Source organism: Nannospalax galili, unplaced genomic scaffold, assembly GCF_000622305.1.
Source record: "Nannospalax galili isolate Female #2095 unplaced genomic scaffold, S.galili_v1.0 scaffold667, whole genome shotgun sequence".
NCBI lineage: Eukaryota > Metazoa > Chordata > Mammalia > Rodentia > Spalacidae > Nannospalax > Nannospalax galili.
In genome coordinates this window covers 2,322,953-2,349,274 of record NW_008358387.1, presented here as the reverse complement: position 1 = coordinate 2,349,274, position 26,322 = coordinate 2,322,953, and the positions used below count along the sequence as shown (strand labels likewise).

Below are 26,322 nucleotides of genomic sequence, written 5' to 3'. Positions count from 1 at the left end.
AAAAGATGCCTGCAAGGAGCCAGAGCTGAGTGAAGAGACGGCTGGGGAGAGCCAGAGGAAGGGGATGAACTGCTCTTTGAAAACTAGAGACAGTTGCTCTTGGTGACTGCTTGGGTGTGTGGTACTGTGCCTGGCAAATACTCCAGAAGTATTACACCTCGTATTTATTAACAAACATAATAAGAATTACTGTAGCAATAATATTTAAACTAGTGAAGGGGGACATTTTGTCCAAATGATTTCCCCCATGGGAGTAAGAGACAGTTCAGGTTAAGTACAATATGGCATGAAATATTTTTGGAAGGAAATGTAATGGATTCTTCTGGGGATAGAGTTCGGGGGTCAGGAGCAGGATGGGAACACTGGCTACACAATTTGTGGAACACAGTGCAAAATGAAAATCTGGAACCTTTACTCAAAAAGTAGGGGAAGTGTTGGTAAAGCTACTGAAATACAAACTTTTTCCTTTCCCTTTCATGTCCATTTACCTTGTCTTGATTTTTTAAAATATTTTATTATATCTATTTTATGTGTATGAGTGTTATGCCTGCATGTAAGTAAGTGCACACATGCCTGCGAAGGACAGAAGAGGCTGTCAGATCCCCTGGAACTGGAGTTATTGGATAGTTGTTAGCTGCCATGTGGGTGCTGGGATTCGAACCCGTGTCTTCTGCAAGAACAGTCATTGTTCTTCACCGCTGAGCCATCTCTCTAGCCCCTTGTCTTGATGTTTTATGAAGAGAGATGTCTCTCTCTCTCTTGCTCTCTCTCTTTATATATATATATTAAAATTCCCATTTTAAATGCAAATACAGGGCTGCTGAGCTCAGTAGGTAAAGGTGCTTGCCACCAAGTCTGATAGCCTGAGTTTGATCCCCAGGACCCACATGATGGAAGGAGAGTGACTCTTACAAGTTGTTCTCTGGCCTCCATTTGCATGCCATGGCCTGTGTGACATCCTCCTGCCCCGCTAAAATAAATACAACAAAAAATGTAAATGTAAGTGTACATTCAACCTACATGCAGAATCACTGAAATTACACAACCTTCTCTTTCGTAGCTGGTTCATGCATACATATCTAGTTCTTACAATAGAGCGGTAACACTACACAGACTAATTTGCTTTTATTTGACTTCTTGATATTGGAAATCTGATCAACACTCCTTGCCTTTGGCCTACTGGTAGGTTAAGCAGAGCTGAAAGGAAAGGAAATATGGGTGGCCCCTTTCCTCCCCTTCCATTGTACTGTACGCCATGTCTGCCTGATGCAGAGCAGAAACACCCATAAGGAGAATATGACAGGGTTTCTTAGGTCAAAGCTGTGAACCCCACAATATGTGCAGATGTGATCTGATCTTGGGAAGAAGAGTCATAAACTGTAGATGTCATTGGTTAAAATGAGGCTGTCCTGGGAGCTGGGGAGATGGTTCAGTGGTTAAAGTGCTTACCATGGAAGTATGAGGATCAGAACTCATTCAGATTCCCAGAACCCACGTACAATGCCAGGTGGGCATGGTGACCTACCTGTAATTCCAGCCTTGGAAGACGAGATGACGGATCCCCAGAGCAAGCTGGCTAGCAAAAACCAACCATGATGGGGAGCTCTGGGTTTAAATGAAGATCCTGTCTCAATGAACAAGGTAGGAGAGTGATCAAGGATGATTTCCGACATCAGCCTTGGGTCCCCACACGCACACGCATCTTTCTATGTTCAAAGCAAGTCTGGTTCAAATGGAACCACAGCCTTTCAAGGTTGCTATTAGTCCTCACCCAATACTTACTTGTGGACATAGCTTACCGGCATTCAATTCCCCTGAAGTATCATTGGACTGTATTCGGAGGAATCCTGTGCTCCTGAGGCATAGGGGATGCAATATGCAAGTGGGCCACAGGAACAGCAGACATCCACTGCACATTCCACTGTCCTGGAAGGCATTACAAAATACAGGATCAAAGAGAGATTCTTAGTGTCAAAGGACTAGGTAGTTCAAAGGTAGAGTGTGTACATAGCATGCTGACATGGGCCAGGTCCTGGATTTAGTCCCCAGAACTGACAACAAAATTCAAATAGTTTAGAGATGATAATGCATTTATATACATTAATAAAGAGTATAAAATTATAAAGTACAAGAGTAATAAAATTATACATCATATAATACATGTGTGTGCATGCAACACAACCCCACTAGCACAGGATGCCATGCAACTACATAGGTCACACATCTATGTATAAGCTTGTCCTAGAAGAGACAATTTTTAATTTTGTATCTTGTTGATCTTACACAATTTTTAACTTAGAAAGGTAATATGGAGTAGCTTTAAAAACGTCCTGGACTTTGTGTTTTGATACAAAATAATGCTTTTTAATTCTTCCTGCTTGATTATCTCAAGAATTTCTAGTCCAGGATCACAGAGAATTTGGCAAATGATGTCTTGATTCTGATTAGCACACAGTTAGAAACAGTTTGAAAAGTTTGCTTGGGGGGCTGGAGAGACAGCTTAGCAGTTAAGAGCACTCACTGTTCTTGTAGAGAGTCTGTGTTCAGTTCCCAACACCAATATAGTGGCTCACAAATACCTGTAACTCCAGTTCCAGGAGTTCTGAGGCCCTAGATGCCATGAGGCTTTGTGGACACCGCCATGCAAAAATGAAGGGCAGGAGGATGTGGATAGCATGTTACCACTGGTATAAAGGAATCAGGGAGTCATATCTATGCTGGAAAATACATGGGCTTTGTTTTGGAGAATGGAAGAAGACAGGTTCTTGCTATATAGCCCTGACTGGCCTAGTACTTGCTGTGTAGCTCAGACTGTTCTCCAACTCCATCTCTCCTGGCTCCCCTAAGTCACTTTTGAAGGAAACACAAGGTAATGGCTGTCCTATGGACAGAGTAGGGCCTGGGACCAGGGTGAGAGCTTAGCATGTCAATATATAAGAGCTTGTATCATGTGAAGAGCAAGGGGGGATGGGGGGAAGAGAGGAAGTTTGTTGCAGCGTTAACAGTCAATAAAATAATAGCACAGTGTAATTACTAGACTTACTTGGCTCTAAGGAAAATTGTAAAGGGCAGATCATTTTGTTCTTATTTTATACATGGGAAACTTGAAGGTAGGTAGAATGTACTTGTTTTAAATCTTTGGTTCTTCATCCATGAACTTTAGAGGTTGAGGGTGGAGGAGGAGTGGTTATTGGTCCATAAGAAGCATTTAATAAAGGTTCAGTTTTTGAATAATCAATGAATGAATACTTCTTGGTCTGGTTGGGAAAGTAACTCCAGCTACATTGTTCCCCAGCAGGCCAGCACAGGAAATCACCCTCTGCTAAAGGCACCTGTGGACCATGAGTGGCCTCTAAAAGTATGTTTATTGGTGCAATGTATTTTTCCTCTTCAGAGATTTTGGCAAAATGAGAGGCTTCCCAGAAGGAAATACAAAACAGAGCAGGGCAAGTATGTTTAGACTCCTCTGAAAACAGCCCCTAGAGAAAAGCCCAAAGTGTAAGTCTCCCCTTCCTTATCAGCCTGGCAGATGAACTGATAGCTAAGTTTAGGGAAGGGGCCAATTAACTAGTGAAGGATCAAGGGCTTTCTTCTTTCCGTGTAACCAGTAGAGAAAGAAAATTGGAAAAGAAATACTGTTGTGGTGAAAAGCAAACCACAAAAGGCAAGCTGTTGCTCAGTGGAAGGCCTCCTCAGCAAATGTATCCCCCGGATATTTGAAAACAACATTCATTCTTTTTGTTTTGTTTTTGAGATAGGGTCTCCCTATAGCCCCAAGGGGCCTAAAACTCACTATGTAGACCAGGCTGGTCTCAGTCTCAAAGAGATCTGCCTGCCTTTGCCTCCCAAGTTCTAGGATTAAAGGTATATGCCACCATGCCAGACCACTCACTCCAGAGGGCTTGCCTAGGAGGGTATGCAAGGAGGCCCTGGGTTCAGTTCCTGGCCCCAGAGCATTTAGTTTCAGCCTCTCTCTCTCTCTCTCTCTCTCTCTCTGATTCACTTTGGATGTACTCCAATTTTTTTTGTGTGTGAAAAAACATGTATGAGAGTGGTAAACCGGGATCCTGTGCCAGTTTCCTATTGGTATTGTGAACGCACCCCAATTCATTATACATTCTTTTTAAAAATGTCTTTAAAAGCCAGATCATTTTTTTGCCAGTTTCCTGTTCAAACAGTCCACAATAGCTCTTTGTTTTAAAAAGAATTCTGATGAAATTCCTTCTAAATAAATCTATGTACTTATCTGCATTTATAGAATATTATAATCTAGCTATCTCTCTCTATATATATTTAGAATAAACATCCAGAGATACAGTAGTTGGATCAAATGATACTTTAAAAAAAATTCTATTATTTTTATGTGTCTGAGTGTATTGTCTGCATGTATGTAAGTGCACCTGTGTCATGCAGTGTCTACAGAGGTCAGAAGAGGGCTCAGGATCCCCTGGCACTGGAGTTAAGGACAGTTGTTGCCTGCCATGTAGGTGCTGGCAGGTCCTCTGAAAGAGCAGCCAGTGCTCTAAACTGCTGAGCCATCTCTCCAGCCTCCTCCAATGATACTTTAAACCTTTTTGGTTTAAGTTATTTTACAGAAAGATGACATCTGTATTCCCAGCATCATTGTATCAGTTTTCCAACCTTACACATCATGTGCTAAAACAAACAAACAAAAACATTGGTGCAGTGGTAGAGGGCAATGATTGAGAAAAAGTATGACACATGGGTGTAAAAATGCTCTAAGGAAACTCATTACTTTGTATACTAACCTGAAAAATTAACAAGTACAAAATCTCCTTGACAAAGAAATGACTCAGGTTTTAAAAACTGTGTTTGCTAGTGAATATAGGCTTGTAATTATTCATGTGAATTTCCTTTGATGACATACCTATTTGTGTCCTTCATCCACTTCTGCATGAAGGGTATTAGGGTTTTACATAATTGATTTATAAGATATGTGTCTGTGTGTGTCTCTCTGTGTGTGTGTGTGTGTGTGTGTGTGTGTATGTGACATTTGTTAAAAAAACTTTCTCAGGCTGGCAAGATGACTCAGCAAGTAAAGGTGCCTGCTTCCAAGCCTGATGGACTGGAGTTTATCCCCAGGACCCATATGGTAGAAGGAGAGAACAGATTCTGAAAAGTCATCCTTTGACCTCCACATACTGAAGATGTATCACATGCACACTCACAGATAAGCATCACACACACACACACACACACACACACACACACACACACACTAAATGAATGTAATTTTAAAAAAAAAAAAAAAACAGCCAGGCGCGGTGGCACACACCTTTAATCCCAGCACTCAGGAGTCAGAGGCAGAGGCAGAGGCAGGCAGATCTCTGTGAGATGGAGGCCAAAAAACATTCTCCAATTTGCCTTTTTTGATAACAATTTTTGTACCAATGTTTTACATTTTATTCAAATACATGTACTTACTGACCATTGCTCCAGGCTTCCCCTCTGTGTTTTCATTCTCTCAAGCTTGTTTGAGGTTCTTATATTTATTTTGCTTATCACTTAAATCCTTACTTTTCCTTTCTCCCCCTTCCAGCTAAGTTCATCATTTTTACCTAATTTAACAACAAATGTATCCATGCATTCTTTTCTCTACAGAAGTGAAAAGCCACATTTGTCACTCCTTTTTTTTTTTTTTTGGTTTTTTTGAGACAGGGTCTGCCTGTAGCCCCAGCTGTCCTGGAACTCAGTATGTAGACCAGGCTGGCCTTGAACTCACAGAGCTCCTCCTGCCTCTGGGACTACAGGCAAGCGCCACCACGCCCGGCACTCCATGGGTTTTTAAATATACTGGATGTTTCTGCGCTTTCAGTCATTCCACCATGCTCCATCCATCCATTCTGTGGAACACTGTTTCAACTAAAGTTTGCAATATGCTTTTAGATTTGGTAAAATACAGATGTTTCCCCCATTTTGAAATATAAACGTCCTAGTTTTTCTCATACATCCTTTGCATTTGAATGTTACAAACAATAAGTGCCCCCATCTACCCAGAACTATTATAACTTTATTAGGATAACAACGTAAAGTTGGCATTTTAACCTGTTCTTAATCTTAAAGCTTTGTTAGTTTCAACCTTTCTAATTTCTTCATTAGGAGCCCGCACATTTATTAAATTTAATCATTACCTATTTTACCCATTTACCAGGGCTCATACATGCTAAAGCTGCTTTTCAAGGTCCAATGGAAGCTTATCAAAGCTGACCTCTTTTTTTTTTTTTTTTAAAGAAAGGTTCTCACAGAGCGTGGACTGGGCTCAAACCACCCGTGTAATGAAAACTGACCTTGAACGTCTGGTCCTGCTGGGGCTTGCCAAGCGCGATCACAGGTATGCACCTACCACCTCGGTAGACTTTCAAAGCTGACTTAATTTTTTCTTTTAACCTGTTAACTTTTACGTGTAGAAAACTAGGCAGAAACTGGTCTCTTTGGTAGTAACTGTTTATTGAGAGTTCACTTTCTATCCCGCCTAGTGATTATCGTCTTCCCGGTATCATCTCATTTAATGATACTATAGCTCCAGCAAATTGGTGCAAGCTGTATTCTTTCCATTTCGTGAAAAGAAGCCTGGCAAAAATCACCCAGGTGGGAGGTGGAATTGGTTTCAAGTTCGTGCATCACCAAAGGTGTCACAAAATTAGCGCACAGCCTGAATGCTGTGCCTTTACATGACTGATGGGCTCGAGAAAGCGGGTTTCTGAAAACAACTGAATTTAAAGGACTGCTTTCCACCCTTTCAACCTGCCAAAAGGACTATTTTCCTCCAATGCTGGCACAATAAAATATGAGGGACTCATTGAACCCCCCTTTTAAGTAGGAATTTGTGCATATCAAAGGGTGGACTTTCTGAAGAAGCTCTTGCGGAAACTGGAAATCTACTGAAATTTACCTCCCCATCGCAGGACAGACAGGTTTCAAACAGCAGGAAAGAAGAGAGGCGTCCGCAGGTTGGAGGGGAGCCGCGCACGCGGAAGTCAAACTTTCTGGGGGCGTCCTGGCCGCGAGTTCCACGCGGGGCGTGAGCAGGTGGCGCCGCGTCCCCGCGCTCTGGGATCAAGCTGGCTGGGTGCCCGGGGACCCCCCGCAAGTCTGGGGAAGGGGAGAGCCGAGCTTTCCACACGGCCGAGGAAGGAGGAAGGGCAGGAAGCGCAGCCCAGCACGGGGGAAAGAAAGCCTGCCATTCCCAGCCCCCCGCCCCGCGGGGCCCGCAGCACCGCCGGCGCATGCGCGAGGCCCGGCCCCCAATTCCCCGAGCGAGGGAGGGAGGCCCCGGGCGGCTGGAGCTGCGAGCCGCGGAGGGGAGAGCCGAGCTTTCCACACGGCCGAGGAAGGAGGAAGGGCAGGAAGCGCAGCCCAGCACGGGGGAAAGAAAGCCTGCCATTCCCAGCCCCCCGCCCCGCGGGGCCCGCAGCACCGCCGGCGCATGCGCGAGGCCCGGCCCCCAATTCCCCGAGCGAGGGAGGGAGGCCCCGGGCGGCTGGAGCTGCGAGCCGCGGCGGGACAGAGCGCACGCAGGGACGCGCCGGTGGCCGGGTCGGCGGGGCTGACGGTCGCGAGCGCGGGGGCCGGAGCCGGCTGCGTGCGTCCACCCGAGGGCACCGCGGGCCGGCGCGGGGAGGGACCCGCCACCCGCGGCGCCCCACGCGGGGACAGCGATGCGTGAGTCTCGCCCCGGCTGGAGGGCAGGATGTGTGAGCAGGACAAAGGCTGGGCGGCGGGGGAGGAGTTGGGGACCCAGAGCCGGTGACCTACCCGGCCGGGACGAGCTAGCGCAGACGGCGACTTAGCAACTTTTGCAAAAGGGGACTTTAGAGATTTGCAAGTTGTTGCACACAGTTCCAGATCCAGGGTCTGGCAGCCAGAGGGGAAGGGGACACCGCCAACCCCGCCAAGAAGGGCAGGAGAGGGCGCCCGCCCCGCCCCGCCCCGGGACCCCGACGAGCAAGGGTCAGGGCCACGGAAGGAGGGGGTCGCGGAGCCCGAGCTGCGCTCAGACTGAAGTTGCCGGTGTTCCCGCAGGGTGCGCCCCGACAGCCCGGTAGCCTCGGACCGCGGCCGGGCGGTGGTGGTGATGGATGAGCCATGGTGGGAAGGGCGCATCGCCTCGGACGTCCACTGCACTCTGCGCGAGAAGGTCAGTCCCTCCCCGCCCTTGTCACTCGGGAGTCTCGGTATTTAGAATCGCTTTCGCTCTGGAGTCGATGTCTTCAGGATGCCTCGCGTGGGAACTCAGAACTGACCGTGCCTGGCTGGCTGTGCGTCAGCCCTTCACCTTCCTGGGGAGGGTGGTGGGGAGATCCCGAGAACTTGAAGTTTTTCTGATTAGTGGTCCAGTTGGTTCCAGTCAACCAGTTGGAGAACAGTCATTGCACCGCACCCGAGATGATTTTACACGGCTCATGAATGGGTCATTAGAGAAAATGTTGTGTATTTATCTCCGCGTGTAATTCAAAAACCTATTACAGCGCATTTTGCATACCATAAAGGATGCTGAATTTCCATTTATTGTAATGATGATGTATCAACTACTTTTAGCATACATGTATTAGATTAGTACATAGCTCAGTGGTAGAGCATACGCCGAAATAAATTTACGGAAAAGTAGTAAAATAGTAACTCGGTGAAAAGAAATATTAGGTAAATGTTAAGAGCGGGAATATTAGGAGACGAATGATTAGAATTTAAAAGCCAGGTGTGGTGATGAACGCCTGTAATCCCAGAATTAGGGAGGCAGACACAGGAGGGTCGCCACAAATTCAAGGCCAGCCTGGTCTACCTAGTGAGTTCCAGGCTGGACAGGGCAACAGAGTGAGACCTTGTCTCAAAAAGACGGAAAAAAAAGAAACACCTAATTGAAAGCGGTTACAGTCTAGAAGGCTACCAGGGAAAAACAAAAGCTCCACTGCCTGCTTGCCTCCTGTGGTAGAAAGGGGGGCAGCTGAAATGTGATCGCGGCTCCCCTCCCCTCCGAGCCTGCGGGTGAAGCTGGAAAAGCCCCGTGGACTGGAGGCCCCCACTTGTTCCACACCTGGGCTGGGAAGGCCGGTTTGGGGAGCTGCTGTGAAGTAGGGAAGTGGGGCCTGTAAGAGTACCACAGGGTGCAGAGCTTCTCACAGCAGAAATATTTTCTCCTGTAGTTCTGGAAGTTGGAGGCAAGATCCAGGTGTGCTCAGGCACACTCTTCTCTCTGAGGGGAACCACTCTAGGGGGAGATCCCTCCATCTTGTATTTTGAGATAGGGTCTTGCCGTGTAGCCCATACTGGCCCCGAACTTGCTGTGTAGTTCAGGCTGCCCTCAAATTCATGGTCCTCTTGCCTCGATCTTGGGATGCCACTGCACAGGGCCTCTTTGTTTTGGTGGTTGCTGGCAGTCCTTGGCTCTTCGCTTCCTCACAGTCTCTGCCTCTGCATTATCTCATATGGTCCTTCTGTGGCTCTGTTTCCTGTGGGACACCCACCCTAATCCAATAGGACTGTTGTACTTTAACTGGTTAGCTCTGAAAAGATCTATTTTCAAGATCATTTTCTCAGGTACTATGTTATTTGGAGGAGAGGTATTCTCAACTAGATTTCTTACCTGGTTAGTCAACCCAGAGTAGGAAAGAAGTCTTTGTACTGGGGACCATGGATCCCTGCAGAGACAGGTCCCTCATTCAGCACCTCTGTACTCTGTCTGTGGCAGTCCTTCAAAAGTCCTCAGCTTCTTGGGGTTGTGCCCCATCCTGGGGTGATTCTCTTCCAGCCATACTAAGGTTCTTACTGTTTTCTTTTTCCTCCACCTGCTAACCTACCTCTCTATTAGGCATAGCTTTCTCTTGTTCCCTTGCTCTTTCTTGAACAGAGTGGTCCTGGAGTAGCGCAGTCTGAGCATCTAGAAAAGAAACTGGGTCTTAGTGGCTCAGCTCAAAAGCAAGATCAGTGCCAGATCAGTACTGCGCACCTGTAACTCAGAACTCAGGAGGTGGGAGGATCAGAAGTTCCAAGACAGACCACTGAGGACTGTCTCAAAGAAGAGGAAAAAGAAGAAAAAAAGAGCTGAGTATGCTGGGCACATATTTTTAATCCTAGCATTCAGGTGGTAGAGGTAGACAGATCTCTGTGAGATTGAGGTCAGCGAGTTCCAGGCCTCCTGGCTATAGGGAGACCCTGTCTCCAAGAACAGTCAGGGACAGAGGGTAAGGCTGTAAATTAAGGGGTATGCTCTTTTTTTAAAAAGTACTTTTTTATTTATTTTTATTTTATGTGTATGAGTGTATTGCCTGCATGTATATGAGTGCACCCGTGTCATGCAATGCCACGGAGGTCAGAAGAGGGCGTTGGAGTCCCCTGGAGCTGTAGTTAAGGACAGTTCGTAGCCGCCATGTGGGTGCTGGGAATCAAACCCGGGTCCTCTGCAAGAGCAGTCAGCTCTTAACCGCTGTGCCATCTCTCCAGCCCCAGGGGTATGCTCTTAATCCTTGTCTAGAAGTGTTGGCTGAATTCAGGTGGTTGCCATTTTTTGCACTTAGCTTAGGACCTGGTGGTAAGAGAAAGTGTTCTGGAAGCAGTGTAATTCATTTCCCTGAGATTCCCCACTCTCGAAACTGACTTTCTTAGGACAAATCTCATGTCCCTTTAGTTATAATGGCCCACCTCCCCCAAATACAGCTTGTTGATTGTATTCCTATTGTATTTCTTCTCCCTCTTCAAAAATGTTTTAAGAAATTTGGCTTAATAGAATTTTGAGTGAAAATTGCAGAGTGAATGAAACCCATACGCCCACTAACCTCTCCTATCATGAGGAACAAAGGCTGGCCCTTTGTCTTTCCTGGACAGGGTAATTTTTTTACTAACATTAACTCTGATAATGCATTTCTAACACTGGATAACAACTTTACAAGTGCCTAGCACACACTAGACACTCACTCTTTGTTGAATGTTGCCAGATGGGGACAAAGCATGTTTGCACACAGGCTGTATAGCTGTCTTTTAGACCCACTATCCACATCCTCTTGTGATGGCTACAGGAGGCAAAGCTGAGATGTTGGGGACAGTGGGAGCCCCACTTCATCAGATAGGAGAGTCCAGTGTAGCATCAGACAAAACTGTGGAAAATGTAACATCATAGAAACAAGTTAATGATGGATGCAAATTAGTAAATGGCAGTATATCCCAAGCTGTCTGTTTAACTTCTCTCAACCTGACAGCTGTGGTTCATTCTTCCCCTTTCTGTAGCCAGAATTATTGTGTCACTTCCTTGCTTTAAGACTTGTTGTAGGGGCTGGAGGGATGGCTCAGCGGTTAGGAGCACTGACTGCTCTTGCAGAGGACCTGGTTTCAATTCCCAGCACCCGCATGACTGCTACAAACCATCCTTGACTCCAGTTCCAGGGGAATCCATTGTCCTTTTCTGACCTCCAAGGTACTGCATGACATGGGTATACTCACATACATGCAGGCAAATACACTCATACACATAAAATAAAAATAAAATATATAGGGCTGGAGAGATGGCTCAGCGGTTAAGAACACTGGTTGTTCTTGCAGAAGACCCGGGTTCGAATCCCAGCACCCACATGGCAACTAACAACTGTCCGTAACTCCAGTCTCAAGGGATCCGACAGCCTCTTCTGACCTCTGTGGGCATTGTACGACACAGGTGAACTTACCTACATGAAGGCAATACCCGCATACACATAAAATAAAAATAATAAAATTTAAAAATAATATATATATATATATATATTTAAAAAAAAGACTTGTGCTTCAAATTCCCAAACCATACCACTGCCTGGAGTTCCTGACACAGCCAGGTGGCTGCCTACTCCCCTATCTTGTCTTTTGCTCCTTCCGAACTCTTCACTTCTCGGGACCTGCACTGACCCCCTTTCTGTCTCTTGAATAGATCAAACGTGTTTGCCTCAGGATTTTGTACTCACTGTTCTTTTGCAGTCTGTGTTTCTCAGCCTGTCTCCTCATAGCCCCTCACCAATCTGTTTTTAAAATTCTTTAATTTTACATGTATGAGTGTTTTGACTGCATGTATATAGGTACATGGCCTGTGTGCAGTGCCCACCGAGGCTAGAAGAGGCTGTCATATCCCCTGGAACTGGAGTTACAGACAGTTGTTAGCTGCCATGTGGATGCTGGGAACTGAACCGGGTCCTCTGCAGGAGCAGCCAGTGCACTTAACTGCTGAGTCATCTCTCCAGTCCCCCATCAATCTTTTATTTCCCTCTTCACATCACTATTTTATTTTCTTCATGGAATTTACCGGTATCTGAAATTATCTACTATTGGTTTACTGTCTTTCCCCCATTCTAGAATATATGCTCCAGCAGAGTGGGCCTATGTCTCTCTGTCTTGTATAGTTTGGGGCCTCTGTGTCTAGAATGAAACCTCCCCTGGATGATAAAAATGAATCAGTCAGTCTTTACTTTTTTCTTCTACAAATTGGAGAGAACTGTTTTATAGGAACTCGAAGATCAAGGGAGGGAATGGCTGGGGTCCTGCCTTTCCACCTAGGATTGCAATGTGGGAAACCAGTGGCCCTGTTCATATAGTGTGTGCTCAGGTAAAGCTTGGGTTTGTGGACACTTTCATGGGGTCCGTAAATAATGTAGTGAGCCTGGTAAGAAAGGCATCTTAGGGGATTGGGGAGATGGCCAGTAGATAAAATGCTTGCCAAGCAAGCATAAGGACCAGAGTTCAAATCTCTAATATGTACATAAAAGCCAGGAAGGGGTGATGGCCTCCTGTAATCCTAGCACTTCGGAGACAGAGACAGGGACTCCTAAGGGCGAGCTGGTTAGCTAGATTAGCCAGAATTACTGAGATCCAGATTCAGTAAGAGACCCTGCTTCAATAAGTAAAGTGGGGAGTGATGCTGGAGAGATGGCTCAGCAGTTAGAGCACTTTTAATCCTCCTGCCTCAGCTTCCTGAGTAGCCAGGACGATAGACTTGCACTGCAAGGCCCAGCTCCTTACTTATATTTCATAGGCGGATAGTGAGGAGGCTGAATCAGGACTCAGTATGTTCACTTGAATTCTTAGGTCTGAGAGTACCAAAGTGCTCGGTGTGCACACCAGTACCTTGTAGAGACTCAGATTGAGGAGACAGCACTCATCTGACTTCTGGAATACTACGTCCAGGTGTCTGTGGGAGAAGAGGAGGATATTTGCACTCAGTGACCCTCCAGCTGCCCTAACGTGGTGGAATGGGAGGACTTGGCTGGCACCGTTGTTGGCTGGGGAAGCTTGTACACAGAGCACATAAGGCTGGAGCTGGCCCTGAGCCCTTGCCCTTGATCTGTTCTTTGTCTTCCTTAGCTGCCCAGCCTCTTAGGTAAAGGGAGTACAGCCAGAGGTTTTTTAGGATGCCAAGCACCTGGTAGAAGGAGGCGACATTGTGTGTGTGGGGGTGGTGGTGCCTATTTAGAAACTGCAAAAATAAATACATAAATATAAGTAGGGCTGGTGAGGTGGCTCAGTGGGTAAAGGGACTTATTGCCAAGCCTGATGGCCCTGTTGGATCCCTAAGAACCATGTGGTCAAAGTAGAGAACAGACTCCCTCGAGTTGTCCTCTGACCTCCACATGAGCCTCCACATTCTCGTGCTTACATACATACACCTGCACACACAGTAAATAAATGAATGTAAAGATAAATACAAGCAAACGAGGAAAGCAAATTCTACTCTAGAGCAGTCCCACTTGGAAGACAGTCTGGTGAGCATTTGGATGATCTCTGTGCTTCTGTAAGCATGTCACTGCAAGACATCTTTATTTTAGAATGTTTTTTAGTAAAAATGGCAAACACAGCCTTAAAACACTTTGTTCACTTACCATATACATCATATAGTCATTCTTCTAAAAAAAAATCAGAAATGATATTTGTCTAGAATAGACAACACGTGGCCATGGTAAGAAAAAAAAAATCACACTGTGTGAAGGGATAGCAAAACATCTTCTCCATCCCCATTCCCTGATTTCACTCCCCAAAAGGAACTGCTGATCTCTTTTTCAAGAATACTTTTAAGAGCTATCTGGCCAGATGTGGCAGTGCATACCTGTCATCTCAGCACTTAAGAGGGTCACAGAGAGTTCAAGGCCAGTCTGGGCTACAGAGCAAGTCCCTGTTTCAAAACAACAGTAAAAAAGTTATTCTGGGCATAAACAAGTGTAAATTTTGTGTATTTTGACACAAATGGTAGTATAATTTATGTACTTTAACCTTTTGTTTTGTTTTTGGATTTTTGAGACAGGGTCTCACTATGTAGGCCAGGCTGACCTACACTCACTATGTAGATCAGTTGGCCTTGAACTCAGAGAAATCTGCCTGGCTCTGCTACTTCCCAAGTGCTAGCAATAAAGGTGTGCACCACCACATCCTTCTAATTATTTTAATGTATACATTTTAATAATTAAAAAAAAATATTTATTTTTATTTTATGTGTATGATGAGTGTATTGCCTGCATGTATGTGAGTGCACACATATTGTGCAATGCTGTGGAGATCAGAAGAGGGCTTCGGATTCCCCTGGAACTGGAGTTCAGGATGGTTCGTAGCCGCCATGTGGGTGCTGGGAATCAAACCCGGGTCCTCTGCAAGAGCAGTCAGTGCTCTTAACTGCTGAGCCATCTCTCCAGCCCCATAATTAAATTTTTAATAAAACCACAGAGCAGAAGCCCTGTGAGCAAAGGGACGTAGGCACTTAATGCATTCCTATTGAATGGATAGAATGTTTCTTTTTGGTCAGCTTTTATTCAAATATGTGCATAAGTGTGACATCAAGTATCTACTTAGAGTTCTATAATGTAATTTTTTCCATAACTCCATGTGCTATATGACTTCCTATACTCCTTTGTTGTTGCTGTCTTTGAGTTTTGCTGTTGTTCTTAGATAGGATCTTCCTATCTAGTCCAGGCTGGTCTTAAACTCATGATCCTCCTGCTTTAGCCTTTCAAATTTTGAAATTAAAGGAACATGAGCCCATAGTCAACCCCTGTCTTTAACTATTTGTTCTTTGCTAATCTCATGCACAAGATTTTACTTTATTTTATTTTTTAAAATATTTATTATTTTATGTGTATGCATGTATTGCCTGCATGTAGGTAAGTGCACCCGTGTCGCGCAATGCCCGTGGAGGACAGAAGAGGCTGTCGGATCCCCTGGAACTGGAGTTACAGACAGTTGTTTGCTGCCATGTGGGTGCTGGGATTCAAACCCAGTCTTCAAGAACAGCCAGTGTTCTTAACCACTGAGCCATCTCTCTAGTCCCCAAGATTTTATTTTATAATTGTAGCATGACTTGATTAAGTAAGGCTCCTTGCTGTGTATTTAGGGTCAGCTACTTGCTTGTTTTTTTTCAAACTCAAATGTAACATACATATAGTACAATGTATAGGTCTGAAGTGTATGTACAGTTACAGTGTATTGTGAGTTTCCACAAATAAACACCTCATGTTACTAACATGATGGAGACAGAGGACATGACCTCAGCTTAGCTCCCTGCTCCTCTCTCCTGCTCCAACCCCAGATAATCCCTCATTTACTCTTTGTTCTTGTAATTTTTCTGCAGTTTCACATATATAAATAGAATTATATATATGCACTCATTCCTGCCTGCTTATTTATTTATTTATTTATTTATTTATTTGTATTTTTGAGACAGGGTCTTTCCGTAGCCCCAGCTGGCCTGGAACTCACTATGTAGACCAGGCTGGCCTTGAGCTCATAGAGATCCACCTGCCTCTGCCTCCCAAGTGCTGGGATCAAAGGCATGCACCACCACGCCCAGCATTTACCTGCCTTTTTAAAATTTTAATGTAATGCTTCTGAGATCTAGCCATGCTATTTTATCTTTCAGGAGCCTGTTTATTTTTATCATGTGTGTAACAGTTTGATCATCCATTTCCCTCATGAAGGTTGAGTGTACCGTTTAATTTTACAAAGCACTGTAGTGATGATCCTTATCTTTCTGTTTCAGAATAAATTTGTAAAATGAAATTGTGTGTCACAGGATATGATTTTTAAGAACCTTACATGTGGAAACTGGAGAGATGGCTCAGCAGTAGACCTGGATTCAGTTCCCAGCCACCCTTAACTCCATCCTTAACTCCAGTTCTAAGGGATCTGATGCCCTTTTCTGACCTCTGAGGGCATTGCACTACAATGTTGCATTTAACATACATGCAGGCAAAACACTATACATAAAAATTAAAAAGAACCTTGTGTGTCACCAGTTAATAAATTCCCAGGGGGTTGCAAAAGTGTATACTTATGCAGTGTAGGATGCCTGTTTTCCCAGTAACTTACACTAACCCAGGTATAGTCCTTTTTAAAAAATTAGTGCCAGGACTGGAGAGATGACTCAGCAGTTAAAAGCATTAGTTGCCCTTGCAGAGGACCTGGTTTGATTTGCAGCACCCACATGGCAGCTAACAGCCATCCTTAACTTCAGTTCCAGGGGATCCCGAGTCCCCTTCTGACCTCCTCAGGAATTGCACAGCACAGATACACCTTCCTACATGCAGACATTACACACATACACATTAAATAAAAATAATAAACAAAATGTTTTTTAAAATTAGTGCCATTTGGGGCTGGAGAGATGGCTCACCAGTTAAGCGCACTGACTGATCTTGCAGAAGACCCGGGTTCAAAACCCTCCTTAACTCTAGTTCCAGAGGATCCAGTGCCCTCTTCTGGCCTCCTCAGGAATTGCACAGCATGGGCGCACCTACCTACACGCAGGCAATACACTCATAGACGTCAAATAAAAATAATAAATTTTTTTTTTAGTTAGTGCCATTTGGATTGGCTAAAGATGATGTCTTATAGGCTGGGTGTTAAAAGATGAGGACATGGAATGAGCAGCTCCGAGACACAAAGGCAAGGGGAAGGGCACTCAGTTTTCTCAGAGGTCTATGAACCCCTGATTGTAGCAGGGAACCAGCTCAAGAGCCTGTCAGGGGCTGGCTGAGGGCTGCTGAGAGGCTTTCCCTGGAAACTCTTGCCCCTCTCTTAACCCTGGCCAATGTGTACTCCAAGTGGCAGTCTCTTGGTAATTGAGTGTTTTGGAAGAAGAGTTTCAATTACCCTGAGGCTCTCAGGGGTCCTTGCAGTTCACTGGAGCAGATGGTGCCAGAGCCTGGCCATTGTGAGACAGGGTCTTTCTCCCTGTACGGCCTGCTGCTTGGTCTGGAAGTGGTCATCAGGTGATTTGGGTGAGCTGGGAGAGGTGAGGGAACAGAGGATTTTTATCTAGAGCAGAGGCATTAGGAATTGAACATAGTCAATTATTGCAAGGCCAGAGTTAGACAGAGTTGCTGGTCAGAAGGGGACATGAAATTCCCACAGTAAGATGTGGTGGCTTCCATCATTAGAGAGGACATGGTAGACAGTCTTATCTTGGAGACAGCTGATATTTCTGGTCACAGGAAAAAATCCAAACAATTCCAAGAACCTCTGACTCTGGAGCTGACCGTTGTTTCAGCTGGTTATTTTCAGGGCTTCCACCCTAGATGTTTTTTACTTTAAACAAGGTTATTTTTATCATCCCCGTGTGTGTGCGTGTGTGTGTGTGTGTGTGTGTGTGTGTGTGTGTGTGTGTGTAGGCCAGAGGTTGACATTGGGCATCTTCTCAGTCACTTCTCCATTTATTTTGTGAGACAAGTTCTCTCACTGCCCTTGGCGCTCACCTGCCTGCTACATTGGCTGACCAGGGATCCTCCTGTCTGCCTCCCAGCTTTGGAATTACACCACCAGTGCCCAGCCTTTTCCACCAATGCTGGGAATCCAAACTCAGTTCCTGCTGTGTACACACCAAGCCCTTCACCTACAGAGCCATCTCTTTAGCCCCAGTGTTTAATTTTTTTTTTTTTTGAGACATGATCCCATGTAGCCTCGACTGGCCTTGAACTCGCTGAGTAACTGACGATAAATTCTTGACCCTACTGCTTCCACCGCCTAAGAACTGGGATTACAGATGTGCCATCATAGGTGGGTGTCATGCACACTAGGAAAGCCCTCTACCAACTGAAGTACATCCCCAGCTCCAACTTTTTATTATAGAGATTTAAAAAATATAAAAGTAGAAAGAATAATAGCATGAGAGCTTGTGCCTTTGACCTTGCTTCAGGATTATTTTATTTGTTCCCCAAAGTGTCATTCCACCCAAATAAGGGCTTTATCTATGTCTGTATTTCTGTCTCTCTATTTATCTATCATCTATCTGTCTACCTACTGTAACTATGCCATTATGACATCTGACAAAATTTTCAATAATTTATTTCTGTCTTCTGTTGCTTGTTGTCTCATAAATGATTTTTGCACTTGTCCAAGCATGGCGGAATCCATTTGTCATTGCAGCTATTCAGGAGGCTGAAGTAGGATGATTGCTTGAGCCCAGGTGTTCAAGGTTAGCCTGGACAAGGTAGTAAGACCTCACCTTTTAAAAGAAAATGGCTTTTGTAGTTGATTTATCCACAGCAGAATCCTGGTGAGGCCTATGTATTACACTTTGTTTTTTTTCTTTTGGTCTTTTTGAGACAGGGTCTCCCTGGAGCCACAGTAGGCCTGGATTCACGATGGAGACCAGGTTAGCCTCAAACTCAGAGAGATGAGCCTGCCTCTCCTCCTGAGTGTTGGGATTAAATGTGTGTGCCACTATGCCCACCTGTATTACACTTTTTTAATGTAAGTCTTTTATTCATTCATGGCCTCCTCCCTCACCACACATTTAAAATGTCTTTTCACACCGTTGAATTTCAGAGACAGCAGAGCATTTGTCCTGATGAGCATCCCATGTTCTCATATTTTCCATTCTTTGTTATGTTCTCATTCACCTCAAGCTCACTGTGAAGTCTGGTTTATTCCCACCCTGCTCCTATACAGTTATAATGTGCTTCCCTTCATTGCTCTCCAGCTTTAGGCACCAGTATCACTGCCCTTGACTCCCCACAAGACCAAGGCTGGGCCCTTGGTCGCACATTATCAGACATGCTCTTTGCACAGTCTACACTTACACACATTTTCACGATCATCTGATGTGGGTCTAGACAGTTAGCTTCTGAGGGCAAGAACCACATCTCCTGATCCTAAGCAAACACTGTTGTGTGTGGTTCCTCATCAGTGTGTGCTCATCATGGACACACTATCTGTTGCGGCCCACAGTTGCCTTTTTGTGTTTCCCTGTTCCCACAGTCTGGAGGAGCAGGTAGTCCAGTACCAGTAATTCCATCACAGTGGTAGAGAAACAGCCTCCAATAGCTTGAGTATGTGCCCAAACCTCCTAGTAGGTGGGAAAGGTGTAGTTTCAAAACATTGCCACTGCTGTCCCCAGAGTCCCACCTTAGCCAAGACTTACCTTTATCAGGTGCTTTCAGTGTGCAAACAAGTTGACATCTTAGTGAGTGCTCACCATGTGCTGAGAGGGGTTGTAGTACATCCTTGAAATCCAAACTGGTACAACACAGACTTCCCCTCAAACACCTGACACCCGGCCTTCACCAGGCTAGGTAAAATGCTTTTGATTAGGTGTTAGAATTAGTCTTTTCCTGTTAACTTTGAGTTTTGACAGTTGGAAAGAGTGCTCAGTTTTGTGAACATTTTAACACATCTGCCTTATCCTATCTTTACACATTTCTTTTCCTGAACCCAGTTGCAGAAATAATACTTCATTACCCTGAATATTGCAGAGTTTATTTCTCATGGTTCCATTTATTTATTTATTTATTTATTTATTTATTTATTTATTTATTTATTTGTTAGGCAGTTGTAGCCCATGCTGACCTCAAACCACCATCCTGTTGTCTGAGCCTCCCAAGTGTGGAGATTATAATATCGTACCATTTTGCTCGACTTTCTTGTGGTAGTTTTTAAGACTGACCGTAAGCTAGCTTCTTAGAGAATTTCTGTTAGACCAATTGGAGACATCTTGCCAGGAGTCAGGACCTCCCAGGTGGTAACATTTCTGGAAAGGGTCTGGGGGGAGGGTAGATTCAGCATTCTGGCAGGAGGGAGAAAGTTAAGTCTTCTACCATAGGCTTTGCTGCCAGAGCCTGGGGAAGCAAACTTCTGACATCTCTTTGGTCCATCTTAGCCTGGTTGGCATTCAGCATGGTCCACTATGAAGCCTTTTTGTCTTGCAGCATTTAATGAGCCTCATATACAACCTGCCATCCTGAGGCTTTGCCAGGAGAAACCATATCCCAAAGCGTGTCCTGCCCATCTTTAGCATACCTAAGAATGTAGTCATATAAAACCACTTAGAGCTGTGTGTTAATGGCCATAAAACCAGTAACCACAGTTCACCTTTAATGGGTGCTTGCTGTGTGCTAAGAGGTTGACATCTGTAGTCACCATTTAATGAGTGCTCAGAGCTGGAGTTCCCTTCCATTAGCTAAGTGCTCATGCAACTCTTTCTAGTGGGCCCTATATTTACATCCATTTTACAGATGGACCATGCTAAGTTTGGAGAATTGAATAACTTACTCAAGACTAAGAAACTAGTAAATGAAAAATTCAGTATGGCCCCAAAGTTCACCCCCTATATCGCCATACAAAAAGTAAGAGGCATTACCTGGGGAGTCTTGAAAAGCTATAGAAGATATAGGTAGAGGTTCAGAGGATGAGGAGAGGAGGAGACAGGTCTGGAGGAATTGATCTAGCAGAGCCCAGGATAGGATGTGACAGTGCTGACTGCATGAACTCTACGGGGACTAGTTTGGTGAGTTGGAAGAGGACAGGGATGCTGGTCTCCCTAGAAGTTTACACCTTATCCCCAAAGCACATGGGGAAGTGTGAGAAGAATGTGAGGAAATCATGCTGGCTCATTGGTGATGGGCCCTGGTCATCAGGGGTGTGGTAGCCGTCTAGAGCAGTGGTGTGTGAACCAGCGCAGGACGTTTACTCTAGGGTTAAGAGAACCAGAAGGCAGGAATGAAAAGGTGTGTGTTGCTCCTGTGTTGGAATGAAGATTCTCTGTAGCTGAGAATGACTAGCCTCTTCACAGTGAACATTGTTCTTGGGGAGTCCCAGAAGGAAACTGTCTAGTGGTCTTGAAGGACATATTGCCCACCACAGAAGGAAGTTGATGTTTACAGGGCACCTACCCGGTCCCAAAGACTCCTGAGTATCTTGTGAACTGTTACCTCTTTTGATTATGGAAGTCGCTCCGAGAGGCTGGGAGTGTAGATCAGTTGGTTGTTTGTTTAGCATGTACAAAGCCCTGGGTTTGACACTGCCCCCCTCCCCGCCCCCCACCTCACATAAAACAGAGAGTGGTGGCACTCTTGCCTATAATCCCAGCACTTAAAAAAGGAAGGCAGTACGATCCGAAGTGCAAGGTTCTTGATATACAGCTTATTGGAAAGACAGCCTGGGATCTATAAGACCCTGTCTCAAAAAAAAAAGGAAGAGGAAAGGGAGGAAGGAGAGGAAATAATTGCTCGAACGTCCTGACCTAGGCTATAGCAGCTCTTCTGTGCAGTTTTTGTTTGTGCTTTCCAGCCAACTGCACAGGGAAGCCCTGCGTTTTGAGCAATCTAGAGTTCTTTACCTTTGTCGAGCTGGTGGTCAAACATCCAACTCAAACTTGCAAAGGGCCCACTTCTAACCCTGGAAGGTCTTGATTCCTGAGTCAGGAGCTAGGGAGCTGAATGTGGTTCCTAGGCTGTGTGACAAAGGCACCAAGAGCAAGTTTAGAACCGCAGAAGTGTGTTCTCATGGTTCTCAGGTGGAAGCTTGGAATCATGGTGTTGGTTCTCAGAGAGGGTCCTTCTGGCCTCTCCCAGCTCACAGTGGTTGTTGGTAGCTGGCAGTCCGTGGTGATCCTTAGTCTGGCTCCATCTTTCCAGCTTCGGTCTGTGTCTCCTTTACCTTGTCTTCTCTCCGTTTGTCTTGTTTTCTCTTCTTGTGAGAACCCATCCTAATTCATGATGACCTGATTTTAATTTGATTTCACCTGCGAAGATTCTCTTCCCAAATAAGATCACATTCTGAAGTTCTGGGGAGACATGAAATTTGGGGGTGGTAACACTGTTAAACTGTGAGCCTCCAGTAGTAAACCAGGTCCCAGGAGATCCTGATGCATGTGGTCAATGGACAGTCATTTGACCCGAAACTAGATTGAGAGGGGAGCAGAGCCTCATTTGGGGGATAGCAGTGGAGGTTATCCTACTTATCCATTGTGGGCTCCACATTAAGGACAGGATGCCTAGAAGAAGCCACAGAAGAAATCTGGAGATGGGTGCCAGGAGTTGGGAGTCGGCAGTGAAGGGCTCTGGGGTCCGCAGCAGCAGAGCAGTTGACTTGGACTGGCTATCATACCCAGAACACTTGCTTAGCATGTGTGGGCTTTAGGAAAGACAGAGACAGGGAGACTGATTCAAGGATTGAACCCATTACAGAGCCCGTAGGGAAGCGGGCTCACATAGGACCCTGCCCCTAGATAAGAAGGTGTGGAGAATGAGGGACACCCCCAGTTCATGAGGTGAGAGGAATGTGAACTTATTAGGAGGCTGACTGAAGTAAAGACCTTGGGGGTATGATAAAAGACACCTCAAATGTTGTGGGGGAGGGGCATTTGAAGGGTTCAGAGACATGAGTGAGGGTTACTGGGGGAGGTAGGGGAGTGGCTGTGGCTCTCCAGAATGAGGAGGTGGGTGGAGCTGGCCTACCTGCCCTTTGCTGAGCAGTTCAGGGGGCCAGTGACAAATGTCACAGGACATGACTCTCACCCTGCTGGAAGGAAGTTTGGCCCAACTTCCGCAGAAGGGGATGTTACTCAGCATTGTTGGCTTCTGGAGAGTGTTGAAACAGGGTTCCTGCAGAGGTGTTCACACCTTACTGAAAACCAGCCTCTGAAGCAGTCTGCTAAGGCATGGAGCCTGGAGCCCAGCTCAAGGCCTTTGAAGAGCCCTTCCCCCCTCCTTGCTTTTTTCTCTGCGATTTTCAAGTCTCCACTTCCTGTGGATCACCTTAGTTACACATGGTGTTTCCTCACCTCTTTCTGTGACAAATACACTTCCAGATGATGTATTTGAAACCTATATCGATCTGTATGGATACAGGTCAATACAGATTGATCTGTGTATCTCAGGAGACTGTGTAAAATTGTTTGTTGTAGTGTGCAGTTCCAAGTATACATGAAGTCCTGAAAGAAGTACAGGAAGCCCAGGGTGCTGGGTTTCAGTGAGAGAAGATAAAGGTCCTGTCCTTCCTTGCCTTAGGGTGACATGTACCTCTACCTACCAAATAGCAGCACAGGATTTCTATGGAGGACACAGACCAGTGTTTATAGAGGACTGGAAACCATCAAAATACTGATATATGAAGTATTGTATGTGAGATGGGGTGGGAGTGTATAGTCCTGGCCCCCGTCCCTGGACTTCAGGAAGGCACCCAGTCCCTTAGCCTCTTGGGGTTTCCCCGCATCTGTTTCTATGGCCTCTCATCAGCCCCTCTCAGGCACCTAATGGTGTGACAGTGGGGAATTTCTTTCCAGGGCATTTTGACAGGTGGAACTGAGCAACCTTTTCAGTAAATCTCTGGGTTTAGAGGAATCATCAGCTTATGAAGCACCAAGCGGAGGGTCTTCTCCAGTCTTACCTCTGGGTTCCATTTTCCTACAGGGCACCACTGCTCAACAGCTGTGTATTTTTGGCTGAACAAATGTTTCAGGGACTCTCCTGTGTTAATTCGTGATTCCTTTTAGCAAAGAACAGTGTGAGAGCTAGAGAGATGGCTCTGAGGTTAAGAGCACTGGCTGCTCTTGCAGAAGACCTGGGTTTGGTTTCCAGCACCCAACGGGGTGGCTAACAACCACCTGTAACTCCAGCTCCAGGGGATCTAACACCCTCTTCTGGCCTCCACAGACACTTTATGACACAGGTGCACTTACATACATGTAGCAGACACACAACACTCACATAAAATAAAAATATTTTTTTAAAAAAGGAGGAGCTGGAGAATTGGCACAATGGTTATGAGCACTGGCTGCTCTTGCAGAGGACCCCAGTTCAATTCCCAGCACCCACATGGTGGCTAACAACCGTCTATAACTCTAGTTCCAGGGGATCCAGTGCCCTCTTCTGACCTCTGTGGGCATTGCACGACCTCTGGGTGCATTTACATACATGCAAGCAGTACACTCACACAAAAAATAAAAATAATAAAATATTTTTTTAAAAGAACCATGTGGTATGCATTGTTTCTCAAACTGTGGCTTCTAGAAACCCTTTCTTTAGGGAGCATGTCACAAAACTAGTGTATCATGGAACACACTTTAGGAAACATCATCTCTGATGTGTCTGATGGTACATAGTTTATAATTCTTTTAATCTTTTTATTTTAACATTTTTAGTTAGCATACAAAGTAATGGATTTCACTGTGATATTTTCATACATAAATATCTTTCTTCTTGAGGTTTACAAGCCTTCATAAATACTGGTCTGTTTCCTCCTTGGAAACCTTTGCTTATGCTGGGTAGACTGAGGCACCTTTCCTAGGCACACCTAGGCAAGAAAATGCTTTTTCTTTCCCTGGACTTCAGTTGTTCCAGTCTCTAGGAAGAGCACTGGCTGTTCCCCTCTGGTCTTTGCAGGTGTTAGAACTGCAGGTTGCGACAAGGACAAATCACTCTTCCATGTCCGTTTCTAGTAGTATATCCCAGTCTCAAATAAAGAACTTTGGGTAGTTGTTGAGCATCTCTTTTATATCAGGTATTGGGGGTCATAAGCTGGATGACTTGAGCGCAGTCCCTGCCCCTTGCTGCTGACAGTCTAGTGTGGAGGAAGGGAAAGGAGAGTGTACCAGTGAGGGAACGAGTGAAAGTTGCTTGGGAAGTGTTTGACAGAAGCATTACAAGGATGCGAGGAAGTGACTTTTAAGCCGACTCTGAAGGAAGCATTGATGAGGAGTGGAACTGTAAAGCGTTTGAGAAGAAAATGACATAACACAGGACGCTAAGAGTGAAAATGAGGGAAGCTGGTGGTATCTGGCGGGGCTCGTGGTGCCCTGACTCTTCAGATGCCATCAGAACCTGTCAGAGCTCATGCTGAACCTTCACACTCTACATCAGAGCTGTGTGCTGGCTGTGGGCTTCGTCCTATATAACTACTCTTGGGGCTGGCCCCGCACACCAACACTGCTCATATCCAGCACCTCCGAGCCCAGCACAGATATCAGAAGGTGGGGTCAGTGCAGCTGTGGGGGAGGACTGGCAGAGAGGACCCGGCCCAACAGCCCCACTGCCTATGTATGTAGCTCAGTGTGGGGCTTTGTGTAGATTGTTATTCATACATCCTTTTCCTCTCTCAACACTCCTCAGGTAACCCCCTTTCTGCTGGAGGACCCCCCAGGCAAAGCTCAAGGACAGCAGGAACGGTGGTTCTTTTTATTACACATATTTTGTAAATATATAAATTTATTATATATAGAGAGAGACAGAGAGAGACAGAGAGACGTGTGTGTGCATGCCATGGGGGTCAGAGGACAACTTGTAGTAATATTCTCTTCTTCCACCTTGTGGGTCCTGAGACTCAAACAATTCATCCAGCTTGGTGGCAAGCACCTTTATCTGCTGAGCCATCTCACCAGCCCTGGAAGCAGTTTCCAAGGGAATCAAACCCATCTTGACATCACCATCTCTTCTTCCCTCTGAATGGCTCTTCTGGTCTCACACGTGCTGGTCCACATATTACAACAGGCAGGTGCTCATCTAGGGGCAGTAATACTGCCCCCCCTATTGGTTACCCCAAGGAAGGATGCAGGATAACTAAGGGAACCCAAGGAGAAAGGTGGCGTGAAAGGCCACGGACAGGAAGGATTTCCTCTGGATATTCCATTCATGTATTCATACATGCATTCACTCATTCAACAGGTATTCATTAGCCCCTCTTGTGTGACAGGTGTGTGTGACCCATTGTGTGAAATGAGAGAATTCAGTGAATAACCCTTCAGGTAGCAATACCTGTGGCTTATGAGAAACCTCTGGAGTGCTGGTATATGAAGCAGAAGTTGAGGAATGCCTCTCTAAACATGGTGGGGGGCAGAGAGCTGGAAAAAGAGCAACAACCCATGTGTTCGCAATCAGGGTTCACAGCACAACCTTGTGAAATACTATGCAGTCGTTGAAAATGTTTGAGATGCTCTCTTGAGGGGGAAGTGGGAAGCAGTTGTGTGATCCCATGTTCTAAGCATCTACATAAAGGAAACCTGGAGAACTCACTGTCCTTGATTCTGAATCCCACTGAATGAGAGATTAGAAAGAATCATTTGTTGTTTTCTTCTTTTTTTAAAAAAAAATATTTTAT

The 26,322-nt window shown here is 45.4% G+C and overlaps 2 protein-coding genes across 2 annotated transcripts in view; one reads left to right on the top strand and one right to left on the bottom strand.

Moving 5' to 3' along the window:
• The window catches only part of LOC115068179, a 38,369-nt gene extending 30,964 nt beyond the window's left edge, over positions 1-7,405 (bottom strand). Inside the window, exons 1-2 of the mRNA XM_029557926.1 lie at positions 6,914-7,405; positions 1,800-1,926 (exon numbers count right to left, since the gene is read on the bottom strand). Of these exons, the coding sequence (XP_029413786.1) occupies positions 1,800-1,926; positions 6,914-7,405 (619 nt within the window). The remainder of the gene's footprint in view (positions 1-1,799; positions 1,927-6,913) is intronic.
• A 70-nt stretch (positions 7,406-7,475) lies between these two features.
• Ccnjl (cyclin J like) overlaps positions 7,476-26,322 on the top strand; it is a 59,806-nt gene continuing 40,959 nt past the window's right edge. The window contains exons 1-2 of the mRNA XM_008821663.2: positions 7,476-7,683; positions 8,044-8,158. Coding sequence (XP_008819885.1) covers positions 8,096-8,158 — 63 coding nt within the window. The 5' untranslated portion in view covers positions 7,476-7,683; positions 8,044-8,095. The remainder of the gene's footprint in view (positions 7,684-8,043; positions 8,159-26,322) is intronic.